Source organism: Phalangium opilio, unplaced genomic scaffold (genome assembly GCF_054372755.1).
Source record: "Phalangium opilio isolate 3A_F unplaced genomic scaffold, DU_Popi_V2 ptg000077l_1, whole genome shotgun sequence".
Classification (NCBI taxonomy): domain Eukaryota; kingdom Metazoa; phylum Arthropoda; class Arachnida; order Opiliones; family Phalangiidae; genus Phalangium; species Phalangium opilio.
In genome coordinates, this window is record NW_028324185.1 from 9244410 (window position 1) to 9265234 (window position 20825).

General features: G+C 36.6%; 3 protein-coding genes across 3 annotated transcripts; 1 reads left to right on the plus strand and 2 right to left on the minus strand.

Moving 5' to 3' along the window:
* Positions 1-2026: 2026 nt before the first annotated feature.
* On the minus strand, positions 2027-2848 carry LOC149657618 (uncharacterized). Its single transcript, XM_089844723.1, has one exon. It carries the CDS (start codon positions 2846-2848, stop codon positions 2027-2029), a length of 822 nt encoding a protein of 273 aa, XP_089700849.1.
* Positions 2849-15716: 12868 nt separating this feature from the next.
* LOC149657619 (uncharacterized) lies at positions 15717-18499 on the plus strand. Its single transcript, XM_089844590.1, has 2 exons — positions 15717-16371; positions 16458-18499. The coding sequence occupies exons 1-2, from the start codon at positions 15967-15969 to the stop codon at positions 18441-18443; spliced, it is 2391 nt and encodes a 796-aa protein (XP_089700716.1). The 5' UTR covers positions 15717-15966; the 3' UTR covers positions 18444-18499.
* Positions 18500-18867: 368 nt separating this feature from the next.
* On the minus strand, positions 18868-20070 carry LOC149657620 (uncharacterized). The gene is made up of 2 exons (XM_089844812.1): positions 19342-20070; positions 18868-19262 (listed from the first exon to the last, which is right to left on the minus strand). Exons 1-2 carry the CDS (start codon positions 19776-19778, stop codon positions 19076-19078), a joined length of 624 nt encoding a protein of 207 aa, XP_089700938.1. The 5' UTR covers positions 19779-20070; the 3' UTR covers positions 18868-19075.
* Positions 20071-20825: the final 755 nt, after the last annotated feature.

The window sequence follows — 20825 nt, forward strand, 5'->3', positions numbered from 1 at the left end:
AATAACACAATGCCGAAACACTGTTATGACGACTGCCAATTTAAAGGCGGTGGTGAGAAGCATGGACAAATGGTATTTTGTGGATTCTGTGACACATGGTTTCATATTACCTGCACCAATACAAAAATCGTACCAGGCTCCTTTTGGATGTGCAAGGTCTGTGTGCATGAAATAGCAAGCCTTAGAAAGGAATATTCAACCCACAAAGATACCCTAGATACTTACAAAAAGACAATAGATAAAAAAATGAAAACTATGAACGAAAGCATTCTAAGCGATCAGAAGAAATCCCAAGTGCTCATCTCGAACATTAATGAAGACCTAAGCAGTATGAAAACCTCAATTTCGGAACTACCTCAAAGTATCCTAAATACTAAACAAGCATTACTGGACCAATTACAACAAGTAACGGATACATGCCAAAGCAAGATTAATACACTACAGGAAATAACTAAGGAGAGCATAAAACTGTTGGAGTGTAAAATAAGGGATAAACAAGAAGCCCAACTGAAGGAATACGTGCAATTGAGAGTATTTATCCACAACTCCCACATCGACCAAGTTCTGGAACATTACTTCCCTGGCCAAACGCCCTACCTTCTTTTCAAAAGACACCCTATACTGACATTCTACAAACTAACCAACTGCATAGTCAAAACAATACGGCACAACCACAAAGGCGTAAAGATCGCAATGAAAAACAACCAAAACAGGTGATAAAACCTATCTCTCGGAGTGCTCCCCAGGACAAGGAGCCAAATCATAATAAGCAAATTCCTAAAGTTGGTAGAATGTCCAAGGAAAAAGCCTCACTTTGCAAAATTAATGTCACGGAGAATTATAGGAGCTAGTACGTTGGGAATTGCTCGGCCAGATCTACTGAAATGCAAATCCGGAACTACCTTATAAACGAGGGCGTCTCGGGCCTGGTAATCCGGCAATCGCACAAGTCTAAAAGTAAAGATAGCACCACCAAAAGCCAGGGCCGGATTAAGGGGGGGCAGAGGGGGCACCTGCACCCGGGCGCCAGCCAAATAGGGGCGCCCAAGAAGTCTGGCGATACCCAAATCTGAGCGATTGTTTTATTAAATTTTCGAAAAACTCAAAAACATGACGTTAGTTTTGAATGATTACGGGACTGTTTTTCGTTTTTAAATAGCGTGAGCGTATGAAAAGTTTTGAATTTCGATGATTGTCTATCGTAATTCGTATTACGTGTATAGGCTACATTCTTGCTTAGAGAAAGAAAGAGTTAAGAAGTAGTTTTAGACTTTTATTCCCACGCTTTTAACTCATTTGCTTAGGATCCACTTTTAGTCTATTTTTGCCTAGTATCCCACAGTTTCCATTTCCCAACTTTCCATACTGTTCCCACGCTACTGTTGCTACAGGCTACAGTAATGCAACGAGCAAGGGCTAACGGAATTTCATGAATCATAGATTTGCAGGTTTTTCTTTCAGTCACTCACAGTGAAACTGACAGTTTTTGCTCAAGATCTGTTAAAGATATTCAGAGACAAGAAGTTAGATTGTACAGTTCTCAACGTCGAAATAGCCTTACGGATATATCTTTGCTTATCTTGTTCAAACTGTTCTGGAGAGAGGTCTTTTTCGCTTCTTAAAAGAGTTAAAAACTACCTGCGCTCGACAATTTTTCAGGAAAGACTCAATTCCTTAGGCATATCAGAGAGAATTTTACACATGAGGAGTAGAAGAGTAGGTTTTCTAGAGTGCCCATAATTTTTGACTTTCTATTTCCGGCTGCTTGACGTCATCTTTGTCGTCTGCTTATACATTGTTTTTCTTAGTCGGTTGAAAGCTATGTCCGCGATAAGCATTGGTTCCGAAGCCTGTGAAGGTTTGTATTGTTTTAATTTAACTAACGGTTACTAACCTAATGTTTTAATTTAATTATATATATTCAAACTAATTAAAAATGGATATTGTTTTTGCTAGAATGTATGTACAATAACCAATTACTAACAGACAAGAGAACATTTAGCCTTTGCTTCCTCAACTCGTATAATTAAACAAGAATATTTAACTTAAATTTCGCTTGTTTAGTGATCCTGTTGTAACGGCTCATGGAGAGAGAACGTAAGGCCTTTGCTTGGAAAACCGTCTGTTCAGTCTTTGTAGCGACGATGGTCAGGACTTCGTCAATTACATTCTTTAGTTCAATGTTGGCCTCGGTATTTAATCGTTGCAGAATTCTGGTTCGTATGGTTTCGTCTTCTGGTCGTGAGAGTCCACATAGGGAAACCAGAATTCCGAATTGATCTTCGGTCAAATCGGAGAAATTGAAACGCTTTAGAAGTAGTTTCACGCGATTGAAATACGGGCCATAATCTTCATCCAAGTGACGCTGGATCCGCATTAGGTTGAATCTTTCTAAGAAGAGTGTCTGTTTCTTCCCGAAAAGTTTCTTGAGGTTCTCTACTGTCGTTGCATACGGGTAGTCGGTTGGCTCTTTGGGCATACAGGACCGATAATACTCGCTGAAGGCTTCGTTAGACAGTTTCGAGACCAGATACTTGACTTTGGCAACGTCGGTCAGATTTGGGACACTAATATCCACGAGATAGTCAAATCTCTTCAGCCATTGTTCCAATTTGTCGCCATCGTGTTCATCAGGCTCGAAGATTGGAATGTCAAGGCAAGCTATTGTGGATGTGGGTGCTGATGTCAAAGTTGAAGGACCGGAGGTTCTTGTTGTCTGGAGTAGAAGGTCGATGATCCTTTGGTTCTGCTTCTGGGACGCTACTTGCTGCTGCATAAACGCGTTCAACACGTCTCCCAGAGAGGACGAGGAGGAGGCCTCGGAAGATCCGCTTTCCTGCTTCGGCATGTTCTCGGATTCAGTATCGCGACTTTACCCGAAGACCGTAACGCGACTATACCCGAAGACCGTAAAATGACATCCCACTTCTGACACCACTGTTGTAACGGCTCATGGAGAGAGAACGCAAGAGATAAACAATAAAACAACTATATTTTATTACGCCATCAGACCGAATGCTCTTTTCCATTGTTAAGATTTGGTTTATATATACAATTTAAAAAACATTTGATAAGGTTAAAACATAGGCAACATTCCATTATTGGAGGAGTTCCAACAGATCCAAAACGAGCAGTATAGTTTTCAAAACAAAACTTGCCGAGAGAAAGTAGTTAACGCGCCCTAACCATAAAGCAGACGACCCAAAAACATTATCCAATCCGTGACTTTGTATTTCAGCCAATTACTGACAACCGGAACTAGAAACCTCAAAAAATAGCCTCACTTTTCAAATGCACTGTCAAAGGCTTCGTCTTCCGCTCCTTATGTGTAAAATTCTCTCTGTGTCTATTACCCATCGAGACCATTTATTAAACCAAATTAGTTTGGAGGAGACGATAAATAGATTTTCCGAGTCTAAATCTAGAAAAGCCTATTCAAAGACATAAGGATACTCTTCACTTTTACAAAACTACAATATTTCTAATAAAAACAAACTTTCTAGCTGATTTTTATAAATTATGGGCCTAAGAGAGGGGGCGCCCACCGAGCCACTGCCCCCGGGCGAAAATCTTCTTAATCCGGCTCTGCCAAAAGCTATATCATCCGAACAAGTAGTGACATCAAGGACATTCTAAACCTGGAACTTTGGCCAACAGGAGTCTCATGCCGCTGCCTCACAAACAATAAAACCGAAGGTAACACAAATATGGGGAAAAATGATAAAGAAGAAATTCATAGATGGTCTAATTCACCGAAATCAAGATTTCTACTAACGAATTGCGACTCCGGAACTACCTCTGAAGATATCAAAAAGCACCTTGAAGAACTGCAAATTAAAGATGTGATTATAACTCTCAAGAACAACAGTGATTTTTGGGATACAGACTTCATTATCAAATGTCACGGCAAATACGACAAAATTATCCTCGAGTTGGAAAATTGGCCTTCCCCTCTATTCATAAAGCGAACATGGATGCCACTTACACATATCTCAATGGACAACAGATTAGGGAACAGAGATGCCGAGCAGCAGGACTTAAACGAAAAATAGGTCTGACAAAACTTACATATATCAAACACCAATGTTTCGACAACCTCGCACAAAGGATTGATTGTTGGACATCAAAATATACGAAGCCTAAAATTCCAAATAACTGAGGTAGAAAACATACTAGTAACGCACAATATAGATGTTCTGGGCCTTACTGAGACATGGCTGAACAGTAATATTCCGGACTCTGTGTGTCATATACCAGGATATAACTTTTGGAGGCAAGATAGAACGAACCGTAATGGTGGAGGAATAGGCATTTACTACAAGCCTACTTTACCGATAAAATGTCTCCAAATCCAAGGAATAGATGAACCCAAGACCTCCAAGCTAGAAAATCTCTGGACTGAAATAACATACAAAAATTCTGGCAACCTCTTCGTGGGATTTCTATATATACCCCCTAACCCCCAAATAGAAGATTCTCTTGACCACCTAAGACGCCATCTTGAACTACTAAATACCAAAAATTCGGAAATAGTACTTCTTGGAGACACGAGCGGTGATCTATTACTTAAACCACTCTCCACGAAAACTAAACTTCTCAACAAACTAATGCTTGGATACAAGCAGATGATTGAAACTCCAACTAGAACAACTCTAGTATCTCAAACGCTGATTGATCACATATATTCTAACTGTCCGAATAGAATTGTAAAAGTAAAAGTAACCACATGTGGCGTATCGGATCATGATTTAATCTGGGCCGTGCGGAAGATTACCTGTCCTAAGATACAGAAGACAAAGAAGTTAACCAGAAATTATAAAACTATGAACATGGACCTATTCGTACGGAAACTACTTACCCCGACAATCTTTGACCCTGAATGTGGAATCGATGCCGTGCAAAAACTTGACATATACGCACCTTTGAGATGGAAATATGTCCCCATGAAAAACTCCCCTTCGTTAACCCCTTATGTGAAGCAGCAAATGCACCTTAGAAATAAATATAAAACTAAAAGCAAAACTTCTCGAACTTTGGATGTCTATAAGGATCTATATCGTGCTCAAAGGAACTACGTAACAAGACTGCTACACAGAACCAAAGCTACCTACTTCCAAAGGCAAATCTATCAAGATACGACCCCAGCAAATATATGGAGGACGCTGAAACCTTACATTAGGCAACGACAATCCAACCAAATGAATAGAATAAACTATAACGATACAGCAACTGATAATCCAATAGAAGTTGTTAATATCTTAAATACTTAATTCACAAACATAGCCGCAGATCTCAGCCTTAATATAGATGATGCCGGCACCGATCTAGACACCCAAAAGAAAACTATTGGATGCCCAGACTCGAACTTAAACGTCATTCCAATAGTAACAGAAGACCAAATGTTTACGCTACTAAAAAGACTAACGCAACTAAATCCGGTGGGATTGACGGAATAACACCAGCTCTCATCAAAGGACTTGCAACTATCCTTACCACATCATTAACTACAATCTATAACCTTATCTTAAGCTCCGGAAAATTTCCCAAACTGTGGAAGACGGCAAAGATAATCCCTGTGTACAAAGCTGGAGATGTAACACATCCAAAAAATTATCGCTCGATATCTCTTTTACCAACACTGTCACTGGTATGTGAGCGCATTGTGTATAATACTGTCTACCCCTACTTGGAAGAAAAAAACCTACTATACAACTTGCAATCAGGGTTCAGAACCAAACATTCCACGACAACGTGTATCTTTCATCTGTACGAGACAATACTGGAACACTTACACCTTGACAAGTATGTCCTTCTGATATTCGTGGACTTATCGAAGGCCTTTGACACGGTAAAACACGACATTTAACTTAACGACTTAGAAACGTGTGGCATCAGAGGGGCAGTCCTGTTATGGTTCAAGTCATACCTAGCGAACAGATACCAGACGCTATACCACAATGGTATATACTCTGATACTCTCCCCATTGCTTATGGCGTCCCACAGGGGAGTGTACTCGGCCCGCTATTATTTAATTTATACACGGCTGAATTACACGAGTCCCTCTCGACATCCCAATCAAACGAATATGCAGACGACTCAGCAATTATCTCCGCAAATAAAGATTTACATCTCCTAATAAAAAATGCCGAAAAAGATCTATTTAATTTAAAAACTAATCTGAGAAAGAAAGGCCTCATCCTAAACGAGGACAAAACTAATTTCTTAATGCTATCACCCAATCGGAAAATGAGAGCTGAGGCTGAACATACATCTGCCATCTGTTCCGGTACCATCAAAAGGACAAAATCCTACAAATACCTAGGATGGTGAATTGATGAAATGTTAAATGGGAACACTCATCTAGACTATATTACTAAAAACGTTAATACACGGATTTGGACACTAAGACCCTTACAAAACTACCTAACAACAGACACCCTACGATTATTGTACAATGCCTGCGTGAAACCTCTAACAATCTATAGCATCCTCTTCTACTACAATACTTCAAGGAGCAACCAACAAAGACTATTTTCACTTCATAACGCTTGTGCTAAGTTAATCACGAAAACCAAAAAATACTCCTCGGCTACCGAGGCTAGAGACACAGCGAAGATCCAGACTCCAGCATTCAACTACTACTATGCCCTACTAGTCTTCATGTATAAAGTTAAATACGGATGCTCTCCCGCATACGTTTCAGAGCGCTTCCCTAAGAACAATACCTCGCATTATAACACCAGAACCTTAGGGGCAAACTTCTACTCAGAAACATTCAACTCTAAATACAGATCCATAAGTGTCAAGCATCAGAGAATCAAGCATTGGAATAACCTAGACATTCACATCAAGAACTTAGAATCGCTCGATCAATTCAAAAAAGCAATCTGCCTTCATGTTAGTGCTTACTTAATTTAATTCTGAATTAAAATCACGCCTGACCTAGATTAATTGATCTACTTAACTTATTTTTAACTTTAATTTATTTTGATTGTATAAATAATAGGACATCATTGTTAACAAGCCAAACGCTTAGTGATTGCTCCTAATAAAAAGCCTTTATTAATATTATTATTATTATTGCGCCCAAATTGGGATTAAAAGTACTTATCGCATTTTGTTAAATATTTCTTTCCTTTTCATGCATGTGCTAATTAAGTAAATAAAGATGTGGCCCAGCCCTTGCCACTCTTATTGGTTGGTTCCCTTGAAGCTGGTAATCTGGGCTTCAAATTTCCTTATTTAAAATTCAGTATGATTGTACTTATACTCACATCCTGATACAAGAATATCCGAATTACCGTATTCTTAAGCATTTTATGAAATTTCTTTTCTGGGTTAAAAAGAGAAAGAAAATACATATTTAGTATTAATACAAATTTTCTACATTTTATATCTAAATCAATCCATAAAGGAAAAGTTCAGGTAACGTAACATTATACCTTAAAATAACGGCCTTTTCTAAATATAAAAGGAAAAAATTATATTAGTCTTGAAAACAAGGACTACTACGCAGCCATTGGTTTAGTGGAGTATGCTAAATCGAACCACTTACCCCAAACGGGATTGGTTGAATTCTCACAAGCTAAGAGAGGTAAGAGTTCGATTTAGCAGACGCCAATAAGCCAATGGCAGCGCCGTACTCCTCATTTTTAAGACTAATTATACGTTAATTATTTTGCAATAAGAGATAATTTTTTTTTATATTTTTCCTTTTATAATTGGAAAAAGGCCGTTCTTTTAAGGTATAATCAAGATGCGATATCTAGTTTACTAGGAAGAAGTTAAAAATTCGGCATATTTCTAGCTTTATCTCCAGTCCAAATGTAGGTCTGGAGTTAATCCCCACCTCTAAATTACAAACAACATCTCATTGGTTTTTGAAAACTCATGTCAGCGCGACGCGAATGACGAAAATTACTAATTTTCGGACTGAGGAGAGGCGAAATAGGCCGGCCCCCTTTTACGTCCCCCTTCTATTTTGAAAGGGGTGACTGGGACTGTGGCGCGCCGAATATCTTATAACTTCTCTCTAGTTAACTAGATATCGCTTCTTGGTATAATGTTATGTTACCTGAACTTTTTCTTTTAATGTAATTTGCTTCTAATTAAAAATGAAGTTGGCCTCTATATTTTTTTCATACGTTAATCATTTCAATGGACTATTTAGTACACTCAGGGATGGATTTATTTTTAAAAGTAGGAATGGAGAACAGAGTAATGTGGGCGCGCGTCAAAGTCCCAGACCCCCTTCCCTTGGACCGGGGGGGGGGGTATGAAAGAAGATGCGGGTCATAGCGACAGAGCGTATTTTTCGACGTCCCCGTCAGCAACGTCATCAAAACGTAGTTTAAGTGAGCCAATAAGATATTTTAAACTTTTCGTTACGTGTTGGAGGGAGGGGCTCTATACTGGACTATGAGTCGGACTGAAACAAATACTAACCGTTCTCCATTCCTACGTCTTAAATTAAATCTATCCCTTGTACACTCTATTAGGTTCTGTGCATCATTTTGTATTGCAAACCTAATTTTAACTCTTTCTTCTAATAAAATTTACATTTATCATTAAAATTGTTTGTTATATTGAATTTACGTATGTTATAGCACTGCCATCTCAAATACTAGGCCATGCAATACGAAAAAAAGGGGGGTCGCAGTTAGTATTTCACAAATGGCGCTAGATGTCGCTTTTCTGGGGTTTTAAACTGACAGCAAATTCAAAACTAGGGGAAATTTTTGAATGCTTGCAAGACAATGGTTAAAGTAAAGGTATTGAGGATAATATAGCAGCTGACTTAAATAAAAAGACTCATTAAAATTCAAACGACAATATAAAAAGGCATGTATCCCAGTGGGTAAAATGTATTTACATCTTTAGAGTTTTTCATGGGAGAAGTTTGTTCTTGACCCTTTTGTACGATTCTTTGCGATCTGTTAAATCTTTTGCGTTGTTGTCTAACAATGGTCTTACAAACTTTGTTAACAATAGTTTCATTTATGCCAAAAATGTATCACAGTCAAATTTTAAAGCCTTCGCAAAATATGATTGAATCAAATATACAAATATCATCAATGAAGTACAATGCTTCCTTCACAAAATCTGCAACATCAATTAAAATGTTCGTTAAATAATTGCTGGAATATTATTTCAATAATATCAAATATTAAATTATCGATCAAGCAAATGTATTAAACTCAAACGTTTTTGCGTTGGTTCTAGGTTGAGAGACACGATCCAAACACATTGATCTATTCATTGTAGTTAGGGTTCAGATTTAACAGAATTTGACGAAAAATAAAATCATACTTACCTTAGTATCATTTTAGCGACGAAAAGCACCCATAGTCCGCCACAGCGTGGGAAATAAGGCGGTGGCACAGGGCAAATGAACAGTTTAAAAATTGCCTGGTCCAGTTTAAAAATTAAATAGGAGGGCGTCAATGATCCTCGGGACCACTAAGATAATTCAAGAGTATTCAGAGATATGACATTAACTCTAATAGTTTAATTATCCACTTCTCTAGTTTAGCAGACGGCGTGCCCTTGTGAAATGGACCAAGTTATCAAGTCCAGTTTAAAAAAACCGTTATTTCCCACCCTGGTCCGCCATAAGCGAAAGACGTGACGTCATGCGAGACTGCGCAGTACGAATTTACTATCGTCATCGCGAAAATTCTCCTCAGAAAAGAGCCATCAAACGGTTACTTAGCGCAAATTCAAAATGTCAAATAAAAAATATTTCTGTTGTACATTTCCAGGCCTAGTATTAGAGAAGGCAGTGCACGGGGACTGCGAGCAAACTTGTTTTTGTATAATTGTACTTAGTATGTAATGCAGGGAAACATCATTATCGGTTTTTCAATCAATTATTTATTCATGGGATTTTGAGGGAAAAAATATATCTGACCATGTTGTTTTCCATTTCATGCTATTCAATTGCTACTTTTAATTCGAGTACTTTTTTTCTTGCCTTTGAGTTTTTGGACGTGTTTCAGAGTCCTGAACGGGCCGGGCTCAAGCCCGGTCCGGCCCGAGGCCCGGCCCGATCGGGTCGGGCCGAGCCGGGCTTTCCACTTTTGAAAATTGTATCGGGCCGGGCCGGGTCGGGCTTTTAAAATTTTGGAAGTTAACGGGCCGGGCCGGGCTTTTGTTCATTTTTCAAACTTCATTCTCATTAAATCCAAAGTTCAAATGAAAGATAACTAAAAGCAAAGGGCGGCTCCGTTGATGCCCCTGAAAGATGCCTTTTCTGCTACACGTTGGCTAAGCTTGGCAAAGGCTAGTTAAACCAAAGGCCGGAATCAATGGGACCTAGTGCATTAGGTCTGATTGGTTCCTGCCTTTGGCAAGGTAAAATTCGTGTCCAGAAGATTAGCCAGCATGCTAGGGGTGATAATGGAGCCGCCTGTTACTTTAAATGCGTATAAGCTTCTAAGAACAGATGTAACGAACAATTATCAAAAGAAATGAATAATACACGACGCTAAAGCAAATATGAATTCAAATAATTGATTTTATGTAAAAAAATATAAAAATTACAACTGAGCTACGTGTAACGGGCCGGGCCGGGCCGGACCTGTTCAATACATTCAATGTGTCGGGCCGGGCCGGGCCGGGCTTGGTTAATGCATGTAACGGGCCGGGCCGGACCGGGCCGAAAAACCAACTATGTTCTCGGACTCGGGCCGGGTTTCGGGCTTATTCAAAATTCTAAAACCGGGCCGGGCTTGGGTCGGGCCTGAAAAACTCGGCCCGTGCAGGTCTCTGACGTGTTTACTCCATTATCATTTTACCTGACTGTATAAATTTTCAAGAACAAAGGAAAGCCACATGTGTGTATGGAATTGGTTGAAAATTATTAATCGAGCTCTGAAGGTAAGGAACATTAATGCTTTTAAACGAATTTCAACGGAACTAACTAGATTAACGGGAAATATATGCAATGGCCTGTCCATTTATTATAAAACTGAAATGAGCTTCTACTAATCTTATTTTAAAAAGTCGCTCATTTTAGTTAGTTGATCGCTTTTTGGATTTATTAAGCGGGAAGCCATATAGAGAGATTATAAATTAAGTACAGCCTGAGGGGCTAGTCATTCCCCAAAATTTTGTACACCTGATTACTGGTTTCTGAATTTTATGTGAATTACGATGATTACTGAACGAATTCCTTGATTTCTGTGATTACGATTGTTTTCGGTGAAAAACATAATCTTTACATTGATTTCCCGTTATTGCCGCAGATTACTTGAGATTTACGTTTGAATTTCAATGAATTCGGGTGATATATTTTTGGGAATTCCGTGACTACCACTGGATTCATCGTGAATTTCGATAAATGCAGTGATTATTTCTATTTCAACTGACCATAATTTTTATTTTGTATTTTCGAATTCCTCGATTGATTAACAGTAAAATCAGTTGATTGAATTTAATATTGATTAAGGATTAAATGGATAAAAATAACTAAAACAATTACAATATCTGAAACTTCAGTCAAATGATAAACCTCACACATATCGTTTGTTTTTTCGGCCTTGTTCTAAACCATGACGTTTTTTATAATATCTGTTACTTCAGTCTTAATGTAATTAAAATTTGAATAATTTTATTTTTGCTTTACCGTCATACATTTATTATTAACTTATATCCAATAACATTGATTTCGATAAGCATATAATGTTGTACTTTATTTATGAAAGAAGTTTAAAAACGACGGTATTTGAAATATGGAAGACAAATATTTGATTCGTACACTGTGTTGTCGAGATCAGACCAACAGCTTCCTTTGTGTACAACCCCCAATACTGCCAACGGGTGATGTCATACTAAATTATACAGGGTGTAAATAAATGTTAGGATTCTTGTTTTATTGTATGCAAGTGACAACGAGTGACAAGGTACAAAAAGAATACTGGAGAATATGCCTGAATGCAAAAAATATTTTAAATCACAGTCCTACGAGGCTACGATTAGTCTTAGAACCTGGGTCTCAAATTGCAACCTCTAAACTGTTTGGCAAACAGCTCAACGTAAATATTCGAAGTGTCTACTATTGTGGCTGAGGCACCCTTCCAGACGGCAGTCCATGTCTTGCAATACATTTGCAAGCAGTAAACTCATGAGGCATGGTAAGACTAATGGTATTGCCGTCTTAAGAAATCCTAGTCCGTTAAAGCTTGATGTAGGGGGGTATAATAAGAACAGGTTGGCATTTTGCTAGAAAACGGAACTAACTACTGTAATTCTAGTATTCTACTACTTAGCTGCTACACTGAAAGACCCTGTATATCTAAAGAGACCGGAAGTTCCTAAAGTTGAGTTTTCGTTCGACACGTGACACCGCGGTATGTTTGGTCCTCCAATGCCCTGACCCGATAGGTACAAACAATTACCATCCTGGTTTTCGGCTCAGTGTTGCGGTATTGTCAGTCCCATTAGAAATACATGGTCTGAAGTGTTAGAATTGTATCAATACGCCTGTTAAAATGGCACCAATACTGTAAAAAAACCATTGTAATAATGGTTGGCCAGTTTGTAAACACTCTTAACCTTAAACTTTGGACAAAATGAGGAAAACATAAAGGTTTCTTTGGGAATAACTTTGAAGAAGGTCCGAGTTGTCTGTGGAATCGAGAAAAGGCCGTAGTGAAAAGTAATCGTCGTTACGTAGCAGTTAGGATCGAATTTATTTAGCTTGTCTCGTCTCTAATTAGCAAAATGCCAGTGTATTCAAACCAGGGGAAATTAAACATGATGTTTACTAGGATTACCCAAGACGGCAAAACCTCTGCGTGAAACTAATTGAAGCCGATCCATTATTTTTTAGAAAGGTACTGTTCTCTAACGAGGCTATTTAGGGATGGTACCTTAAACCTTCACAACGTGCATTTTTGGGAGGGCATTCTTGGAAACCAAATTATCGGACCCTTTTTCTTGATAAGAAAATCTCTGTAGGCATTTAATTGGACTTCCTGCGTCATTAGTTCGTTGCTTGAAAAGTTTTTGCAAGACATGGGCAGATGAAGAGTGCCTGCACCACAATGGTAATCACATTGAACATTAACGTTGACGCTGATGTGTACCAAACAGATTAGAGGTTTAATTTGATACCCAAATTCCAAGACTAATCGCAAGATTGTGCTTTAAAATTTCATGTTGCTCCCCCCATTTGACTGGTATGCAAGGTGATATTTCACAAGAAAAAAATTTCTTTAATTAGGGATAGCGAGAGATGGCTAGCGATGTGGCTTAGTTATGGGCTAGACGCCCTTGTTTTATTGGCAACATTATTACGTTGAATGTTGCCAGATTAAATTGTTGCTGGTGAACTCTGTTAATGATATATTAAAATTTAAATGGAAAAGATACATTTTTGGCACATTCCTTACCCTAAAATTTTGTATTTGGAGCCTATTAATGCATTATAGTGATAATTTAATTAATTTTAGTGTTAAATAGGAAAACATTTAGGCTGAAATAACAACTCGCGTAGTTTAATATTATTTTGTTTTTTTCAGTTAAGGGTTATCTATAGTCACCCAAAAAACCGTTTGTTTTCGTTTAATTTCACGTAAAATATGGTTATTAAGTTGAAATTAACGGCTTATCTTCTTTTATTAGTGGTATTGCAGTTTATTATACGAGTTTGAATAAGAAATTTTCCAAAACTGCAAACTTTAGAGGAGTGACTTTATGACTCTTGCGGAACAATCACTATTTTGCCCCAAAACCTTTAAATATCACGCCTTTTCAATGGCTCTCTTTTAAAAATGGGAAAAGTGCTTTTAAATAACAATTTAATTAATCGTAAGAATTAAACAGGAAAATGGAGGCTGGGTGAAAGATAAGGGTAGTTTTAATTTTAATTTGTTAGTTTATTTATAAAGTATCCATGAATTTAACCAAAACATTCGTGTTTTGGGTTAATTTCACAATAATTATACTTGATTAAGTTTAATTTAACGGCTTATCTTGTTTATCTAGCGTGGATTTAGTTTATAATACAAGTTTCAATAAAATATTAACTTTAATTGCAATTACCCTAAAATTTTAAGGTATTTTAACGATCATTGTTATGATCAGTTATTTGAAAGTGAAATAGGAAACTACTGTGGCTGTACAAAAAACTTGTGATGTTTTAATCTTTATTTGAGCGTGGTTCGTGAGAGTGGATTAAGCTTAAATTTATTTGAATTTTTTACCCTAATTGCAATGTTTAGTGCAGTTTAATATTTTTTCCACATATTCATCTTTTAACCCAAAACTTTTGAATTTCGCGGCAATTAATGTACTAACTGAAGTGTGCAATAGAACAATTTTGAGCTTTACCAATGGCTTGAGTAGTTTTAATCATAATTAAATAGTTTATCTAAAAGTTATTTGAGCTTTTATCCAAAAAATGTATATTTTGGTTTAATTTCACGTTAATTATATTTAATTGAGTTACAATTAACGTAGGACTGTGTTTTGGCAGTGTACATTTAGGTTATGAGTTTAAATGCATTCTTCACTTTAATTGCAATTTTTGTGGAGTTTTCGATTCTCATTTTACGCTAAAGTTTTGAATTTCGCGCCTATTAAGGTACTTTGGAGATAAGTTAAATTAGCTTAAGTGTGAAAGAGAAAACATGGGGCTTTACCAACGGCTTGGGTAGATACAATCTTAATCAAGAACATCATTTAAAAGTTATCTGAGTTTTCATCCAAAAAAATGTATATTTTGGTTTAATTTCACGTTAATTGCACTTCATTACGTTGAAATTAACTTGTCAGTGCTCATTAAGCTTATAAAATGACTTTTTATAAATAGTTCACCTTAACTCTAATGTTTAGAGTACTTTTTTATTATTTCCAACACATTGCGTTTAATTTTTATCATATCCTGTGCTAGGTTTGTGGTAACATAAAGATTATGTATACAATATGTTAATGAATGATGTTATTCTATAGTTTAGCTTGAATACCAGTAATTAAATCAAATACCTTGTAGCGGACAGCTACATTTGGGCCTTCACAAACAACATAATAATACTAATAGACTTACCTATTCAGGCTCCAAATCATATGAACTTAACCCTTAGCCTATATCCATCCTAATAAAATGGAGTCTCTAGCTAGAGGGAGCTCTATTGCACTACTTGAGCACCCCTTGTCTAGATAGGCGGAACTAGAGATAAGGGGAAAGTATATATAGCCTGAACAGCCTCAGGAACTGTGATAGTCTGTAGAGTTACTTTAGTCAAGAAGCTAGTCAGCACCCGAGTGGCTAACACCTGTCATCGGCAATATAGACGGTCGACTCTCCGACCCTCTAACGGTTTAAGTTCGAATTTGTGAATTCCCGCGCTTCTCACTCTAGTCGCGTACCGTTTTCAATCAGCACAAGACACAAGTTCACATGGCTCTTAATATCTCTGTAAGTGTATAATTTTCTGTACGGACATTCCCATATTAAGTACTCTACATATGTAAATAGTCATTATCATAAAATTATATTACTAAAGTTAGTTAAGCCCAAATTTAATTATTTTGTATAAACAATACTAACCTAACTGACCCTAGAAATAATAAAGAGATAGAATTTTTGCCACCAAATTTTTTCACATTATTTCTTGCCCTGCGAACCACGGCTTTTTAAGCGAATCGGTTACAACCTATACAATTCATAGCAATTTAAAGGAACATTCCACAATAATTTTTTCTTTGCTTTAAACCGTTCATTTAAACTTAAAACTCAAAGATCTATTATTATTCTGTCAAAAAGAATCTCAATTAGTTAGTAATTAGCATTTAATCATCTTAACTAAGACGGTGCCATTTTTAAAAAGCTAGAGGCAAAAATTGGGGGTAACTTTCTATTCGTTGATGTCTAGGCCAATGAGCTACGGGAAATCATGTTGTCTGCTTACCCTTCCAAGATCAAAGTTCCCAGCTGCAGCCCGCGCATTTAGGCTTCCAGAATGTCGAAGTGTATTATTGAAGGGTGTGAGGTTTATTCGAAAAAACAAAGAGTTAGTTGTTTTAGAATTCCGGATGTTGAATCCAATTTAGAAATGGCAAGAATGTGGGTTAAATTTGCTAAAATACCGGTGAGAGAGGAATTCGAAGCGCTCGTAACGTCATTAGAGACTAAGCCTTTGCCAGAAAGACGTACCGCAATCAGGAAATTTAGGGAAGCTACTAGAGTATGCCAGTTACATTTTGCTCCTGAATGTTTAAACATTAACGTTTCGTATGGCCGTAATTTGTCGAAAGAAGTAGTAAGATTGAAACCGTTATCCGTACCAACAATAAACCTACCAAGTACAGAAGAAACGATGGAAATATTTCCAATAGAAGCAATTGAAATTCCAAGTAACGAAGAGGTAAGACTGGAATATTTTTAGACAGTGTCACATTGCTTCCTTTTCTAGGATTATAATATGAAATTTTATTTGTTACATTGTTATAGGTTCCAACTGTAACTGAGATCTATAATATAACAAAAGTAAATACAACGGAAATTGGAACTCAAACTGATCCAGAGTTAAGCATTGAAGCCCTCCGAGCTACAATTCCTATTCAAACGGATTTTTGCAAGATTGATTGCGCTACTGAAGCATGTACTGAAGAGGAAATTACTTCAGAAGTCTTAGCTTTGTTTCAAGATACAATTACTGCAGTGTCAAAAGATCACGCATACTTCGCTCACAGTTTAGATTACGAAACAGAATCGACACCAAAGAAATGCACACATGATAGCGACAAAACAATACTTTTGAATTGCGCAAAATCCGATTTAGAAAATTTGAAGGATATGGCATCTCCCGTATCTGTAAGCATGATTTTTGATGAGACCCCTGAAAATTCTCCCAGTGTCTCAATGTACGAGCCTAGTATACCCAGTTCAGCGTCAACAACGAACTATTCACCTCCCCCTAAAAATATTTCTGATCAATTTATTGAGGAAAAAAAGTATATTGTTTTTGAGAGCCAACTGAACCAACTCTTAGCAAGACTAAGGTGTGATAAGGCTGGCTGTGATAGTGCCATTGATATTACTGAAAATTTCAAGTCTGAAACTTGTGGATCTCTATTATCTGTCAAGATGACCTGTCTAAGTGGCCACGAATTTATTTGGCGCTCACAGCCTGTGCTGGGAAGAATGCCAGTGGGGAATTTACTGCTAGCTTCAAGTATTTTGCTCTCAGGGGCCACATTTCAACGAATCAACACTATTTTTCAATTTATGGGATTATGTGGAATTCAAAAATCAGCTTTCTACAACATTCAAAAAAAATATATCATTCCAGAAATTAGGGTCAGCTGGAGAAATGAACAAAGCAATATTTTAGAGAAATTAAAATGTTCTTCAGAAGTCACGATTTCTGGTGATGGACGATATGACTCGCCAGGGCATTCGGCCAAATATTGCGGATACACATTCATTGACCAGGAAAGTGACAAATGTGTCCATTTTGAAATCGTAAAGAAAAATGAGGTTCAATACAAGTCTAGCAATATGGAGTTAGAAAGTTTGAAAAGATGTCTGACAAAAATGGAAAAATTTGGAGTTAATATATTTAGAATCACAACTGACAGACACATACAGATTAGGGCCTTTTTAAGGGATAATTATCCGAATATAGACCATCAATTCGATGTTTGGCATTTTTCAAAAAGCGTTTCCAAAAAAATTACGGCTATAAGTAAAAAAAAGGATAATAAGGATCTTGAACCCTGGGTGAAATCTCTCAGCCGCCACTTGTGGTTTGCCGCAGAAAACTGTGATGGGAACCCTGATATCCTAATTGAAATGTGGAAATCAGTTCTTTTTCACGTCACAAATGTCCATTCATTTCCTAGTTTTAATCAACATAAACGGTGTATCCACGATCGTCTTTCAGTCGAAACAGCAAGAAAAAAAAAATGGCTCACACCTGATACCCCCCCTTATGACGCTCTAAATGAAATTGTCAACAAAAAAAGTACTTTACGAGATTTAAAGCAAGTTTGCGCATTTAGCCACACTTCTAAGTTGGAATCGTACCACAGTCTTCTGCTTAAATATTGCCCAAAACGACTAGATTTTGACCAAGATGTCATGGAAGCCCGTACTATGTTGGCAGCTTTGGACCATAATTTTAATGTAGACAGAAAATTCTATTTTGAACTAGAAACAGAATCAACAACCCAAGATGGGAATAAGGAAGATTTTGAATTTTATTTTTCTAAAGCCACTGCTGAGTGGTACGCTAGACCTCGAAAGGAGCCAAAATCGTACACATTTGTTTATGAAATAATGAAAAACATAATAAAGCGTAAACAAATTGACGAAGATGAAATTCCACTAGCGAATTTAATGACAAGCTATCGTAAGAGAGGTAATATAGCTCCAACTCCACGGCCTGACAAGCAAGTTTTAATTCAAGCAGCGAAAAGGAGGAGGTTATTTTAATTGAAAACTCTAAACATGGATTTAATACTGAAATTAATAAACATGGATTTAATACTGAAATTAATAAACATGGATTTAATACTGAAATTTATAAACATGGATTTAATACTGAAATTTCTTGACTAGGTCATAATAAACCAGAAAATATACAAAATTTGTACTTCAAATGTAAATAAACTGTGACCGTAGCAACTTACGAATATAATTTTTTTGTTACACCTTAATAGCAGGTCTGTTAATTATATTTACTTAGTATTCAACTCTGTTTTTTATGACCAGAAGTTACGACTAATATGACCATTTTAGTAACTTATTTAAGTATCCATTTAATATTCGAAGGCTTTTAATTATGACTAATAATATCACACTGTTAGGAACCTTGGCAATCACAATTATATAAAAAAAAATGAATATCAATCCTTACTCTAAGTGGATTCAATAATTTTTATATCTCATAAGAGTAATATAATAATTATGAATTTTAATTTAGGATAGCTAATTTTTATGTAAATTTTATGCTTTAATTTTAAAACTTAATCTGGTCATTTTAAACTAAAAAATTTAGGATGGCTTTTTTGTAAGCAAATATATCACAATACTTTCGTGACTTCAAGGTTATTCATTCAACTCGGTTAATTGGCTCTAAATCCTTCTATTTCAACACCTGGTTTGTAGCTTATGTATGAATTTACGTCATTTTCTGGGAAAAGCTTTCGTATATCAAGCAGGACACAATGGGGAACTGCTCTTCTATTAGCTCTTCCAAGTTTATGGTAAATTAAATGGGTGTACGTGCGATATGCTATATAGCGATAGGTTCTACAATAAAACAATATTAGCTTACATAAAAAATTATATTTCATAGAGGCTGTTCCCTTACGATTAATTAAAAATTTACCTATTCGAAACATTAATGGGCAATGGCCTTCTACGTGTTTGCAAATAACCCCTGTACGTTGCGATTAAAGCTCGCTTTCTTTGGCACATAGATTTGTAGTCAATATCACAAGTGACACATGGCGCAACACCTTGTGGATCATCTGTATCGTTTAAAAATTCAACGACATCTTCTATTTGTTTACAACAAATAAATCCTGCCCTTAAATCCTTCCAATTTAGATAGTTTTTCATGTTTACAATTTTTTCTTCGTCATTGCTAAGGCCTAACCAATCGGGAATGCAGTGGCCACAAGTACAGTTGTTTTTTATTTCCTCTAGGTTAATGATAACTTCTTGATTCGCTATTTCTAACTCATTCTCTCGCTGTAATTGTCGTTCCCTTAATTCTTCTTCTGTAAATTCCGGTTCTACTTCAAAGGGATTAATACGAGGCATCGCTAATAGAGTTTAAGGGAGCCAGCGAGGGATTAAACAAGCAGACGATATAAGGCTGCAGAGGGCAGTTTCTTGTTGGTCCATTGCTATGGAAAGCCGGCCAATCAAAAGTTACCCCCTCTAGAAAATCGAGCCAGTTACAAGCACTGCGGAATTTTTAAATATCAGAAATGGCGGCGTTCAATTTCCTTCTAGTGGCCAGCTAATTTGAGCTTAAATATTAATTAATAAGAGCTAATCTCCATTTCTAATTTTTTTGTATATATATAAGCGTAAGGAACCATTTTAAACCAAGAAAATATTATTGTGGCTTTTTCCTTTAAACCAATAAACAAACGGCAATGTGGACTATGGAAATAGCAAACAATGTAACCCTCCGTTTCTAACGTGGTTACATTGAGAGAATCTGTGATGTAAACATGAAAATTATTTGACTAATTAAATTATATAACGGCACTGTCCTCGTGGATTAACTAGCACAACTGTTACTGAATTAAACAATCCACGGTTGGTAACAAATAGATTATAAAATGATAACGTAACATCACAGTATGACTGATTCAATAGGATCAAAATTGATTTAACGAATAATCTGGTCCTCTAAATTGGTTTAGTTTCAGGAATTATACCAAGCACCTTCACAATAAGTAGCATTTTAGTGAGATTAGCAAATACTGAAATCGTTTATACCTGTCCTCAAGTGAGAATGTTGAATTAACTGCGCTAAAGTAAACACCACTCTTTTAACTGCCGTAGGGAAAACACATTGAAAATTTTGTCATCTTTCCTGTAATATTTTGAAGTTGAATTCTTCACAGGGTGAAAACACTACCGTTGATTTCTAAACCATAATAATTTGGATAGATATGGCAGTTTTTTACTTAAATTTAGAAGCGCCAGCAAACTGTCATGAATGGGTTTGGATTTGTAGCAAGAATCGAAGCAGACTGCGTTTTTTGTAATTCCAAAACAGAGTTGGAAATTAGCTTTCCCATAATCTTTAAAAGGAAAGACACTATAAACACTATATTACAGAGACAAACTAAA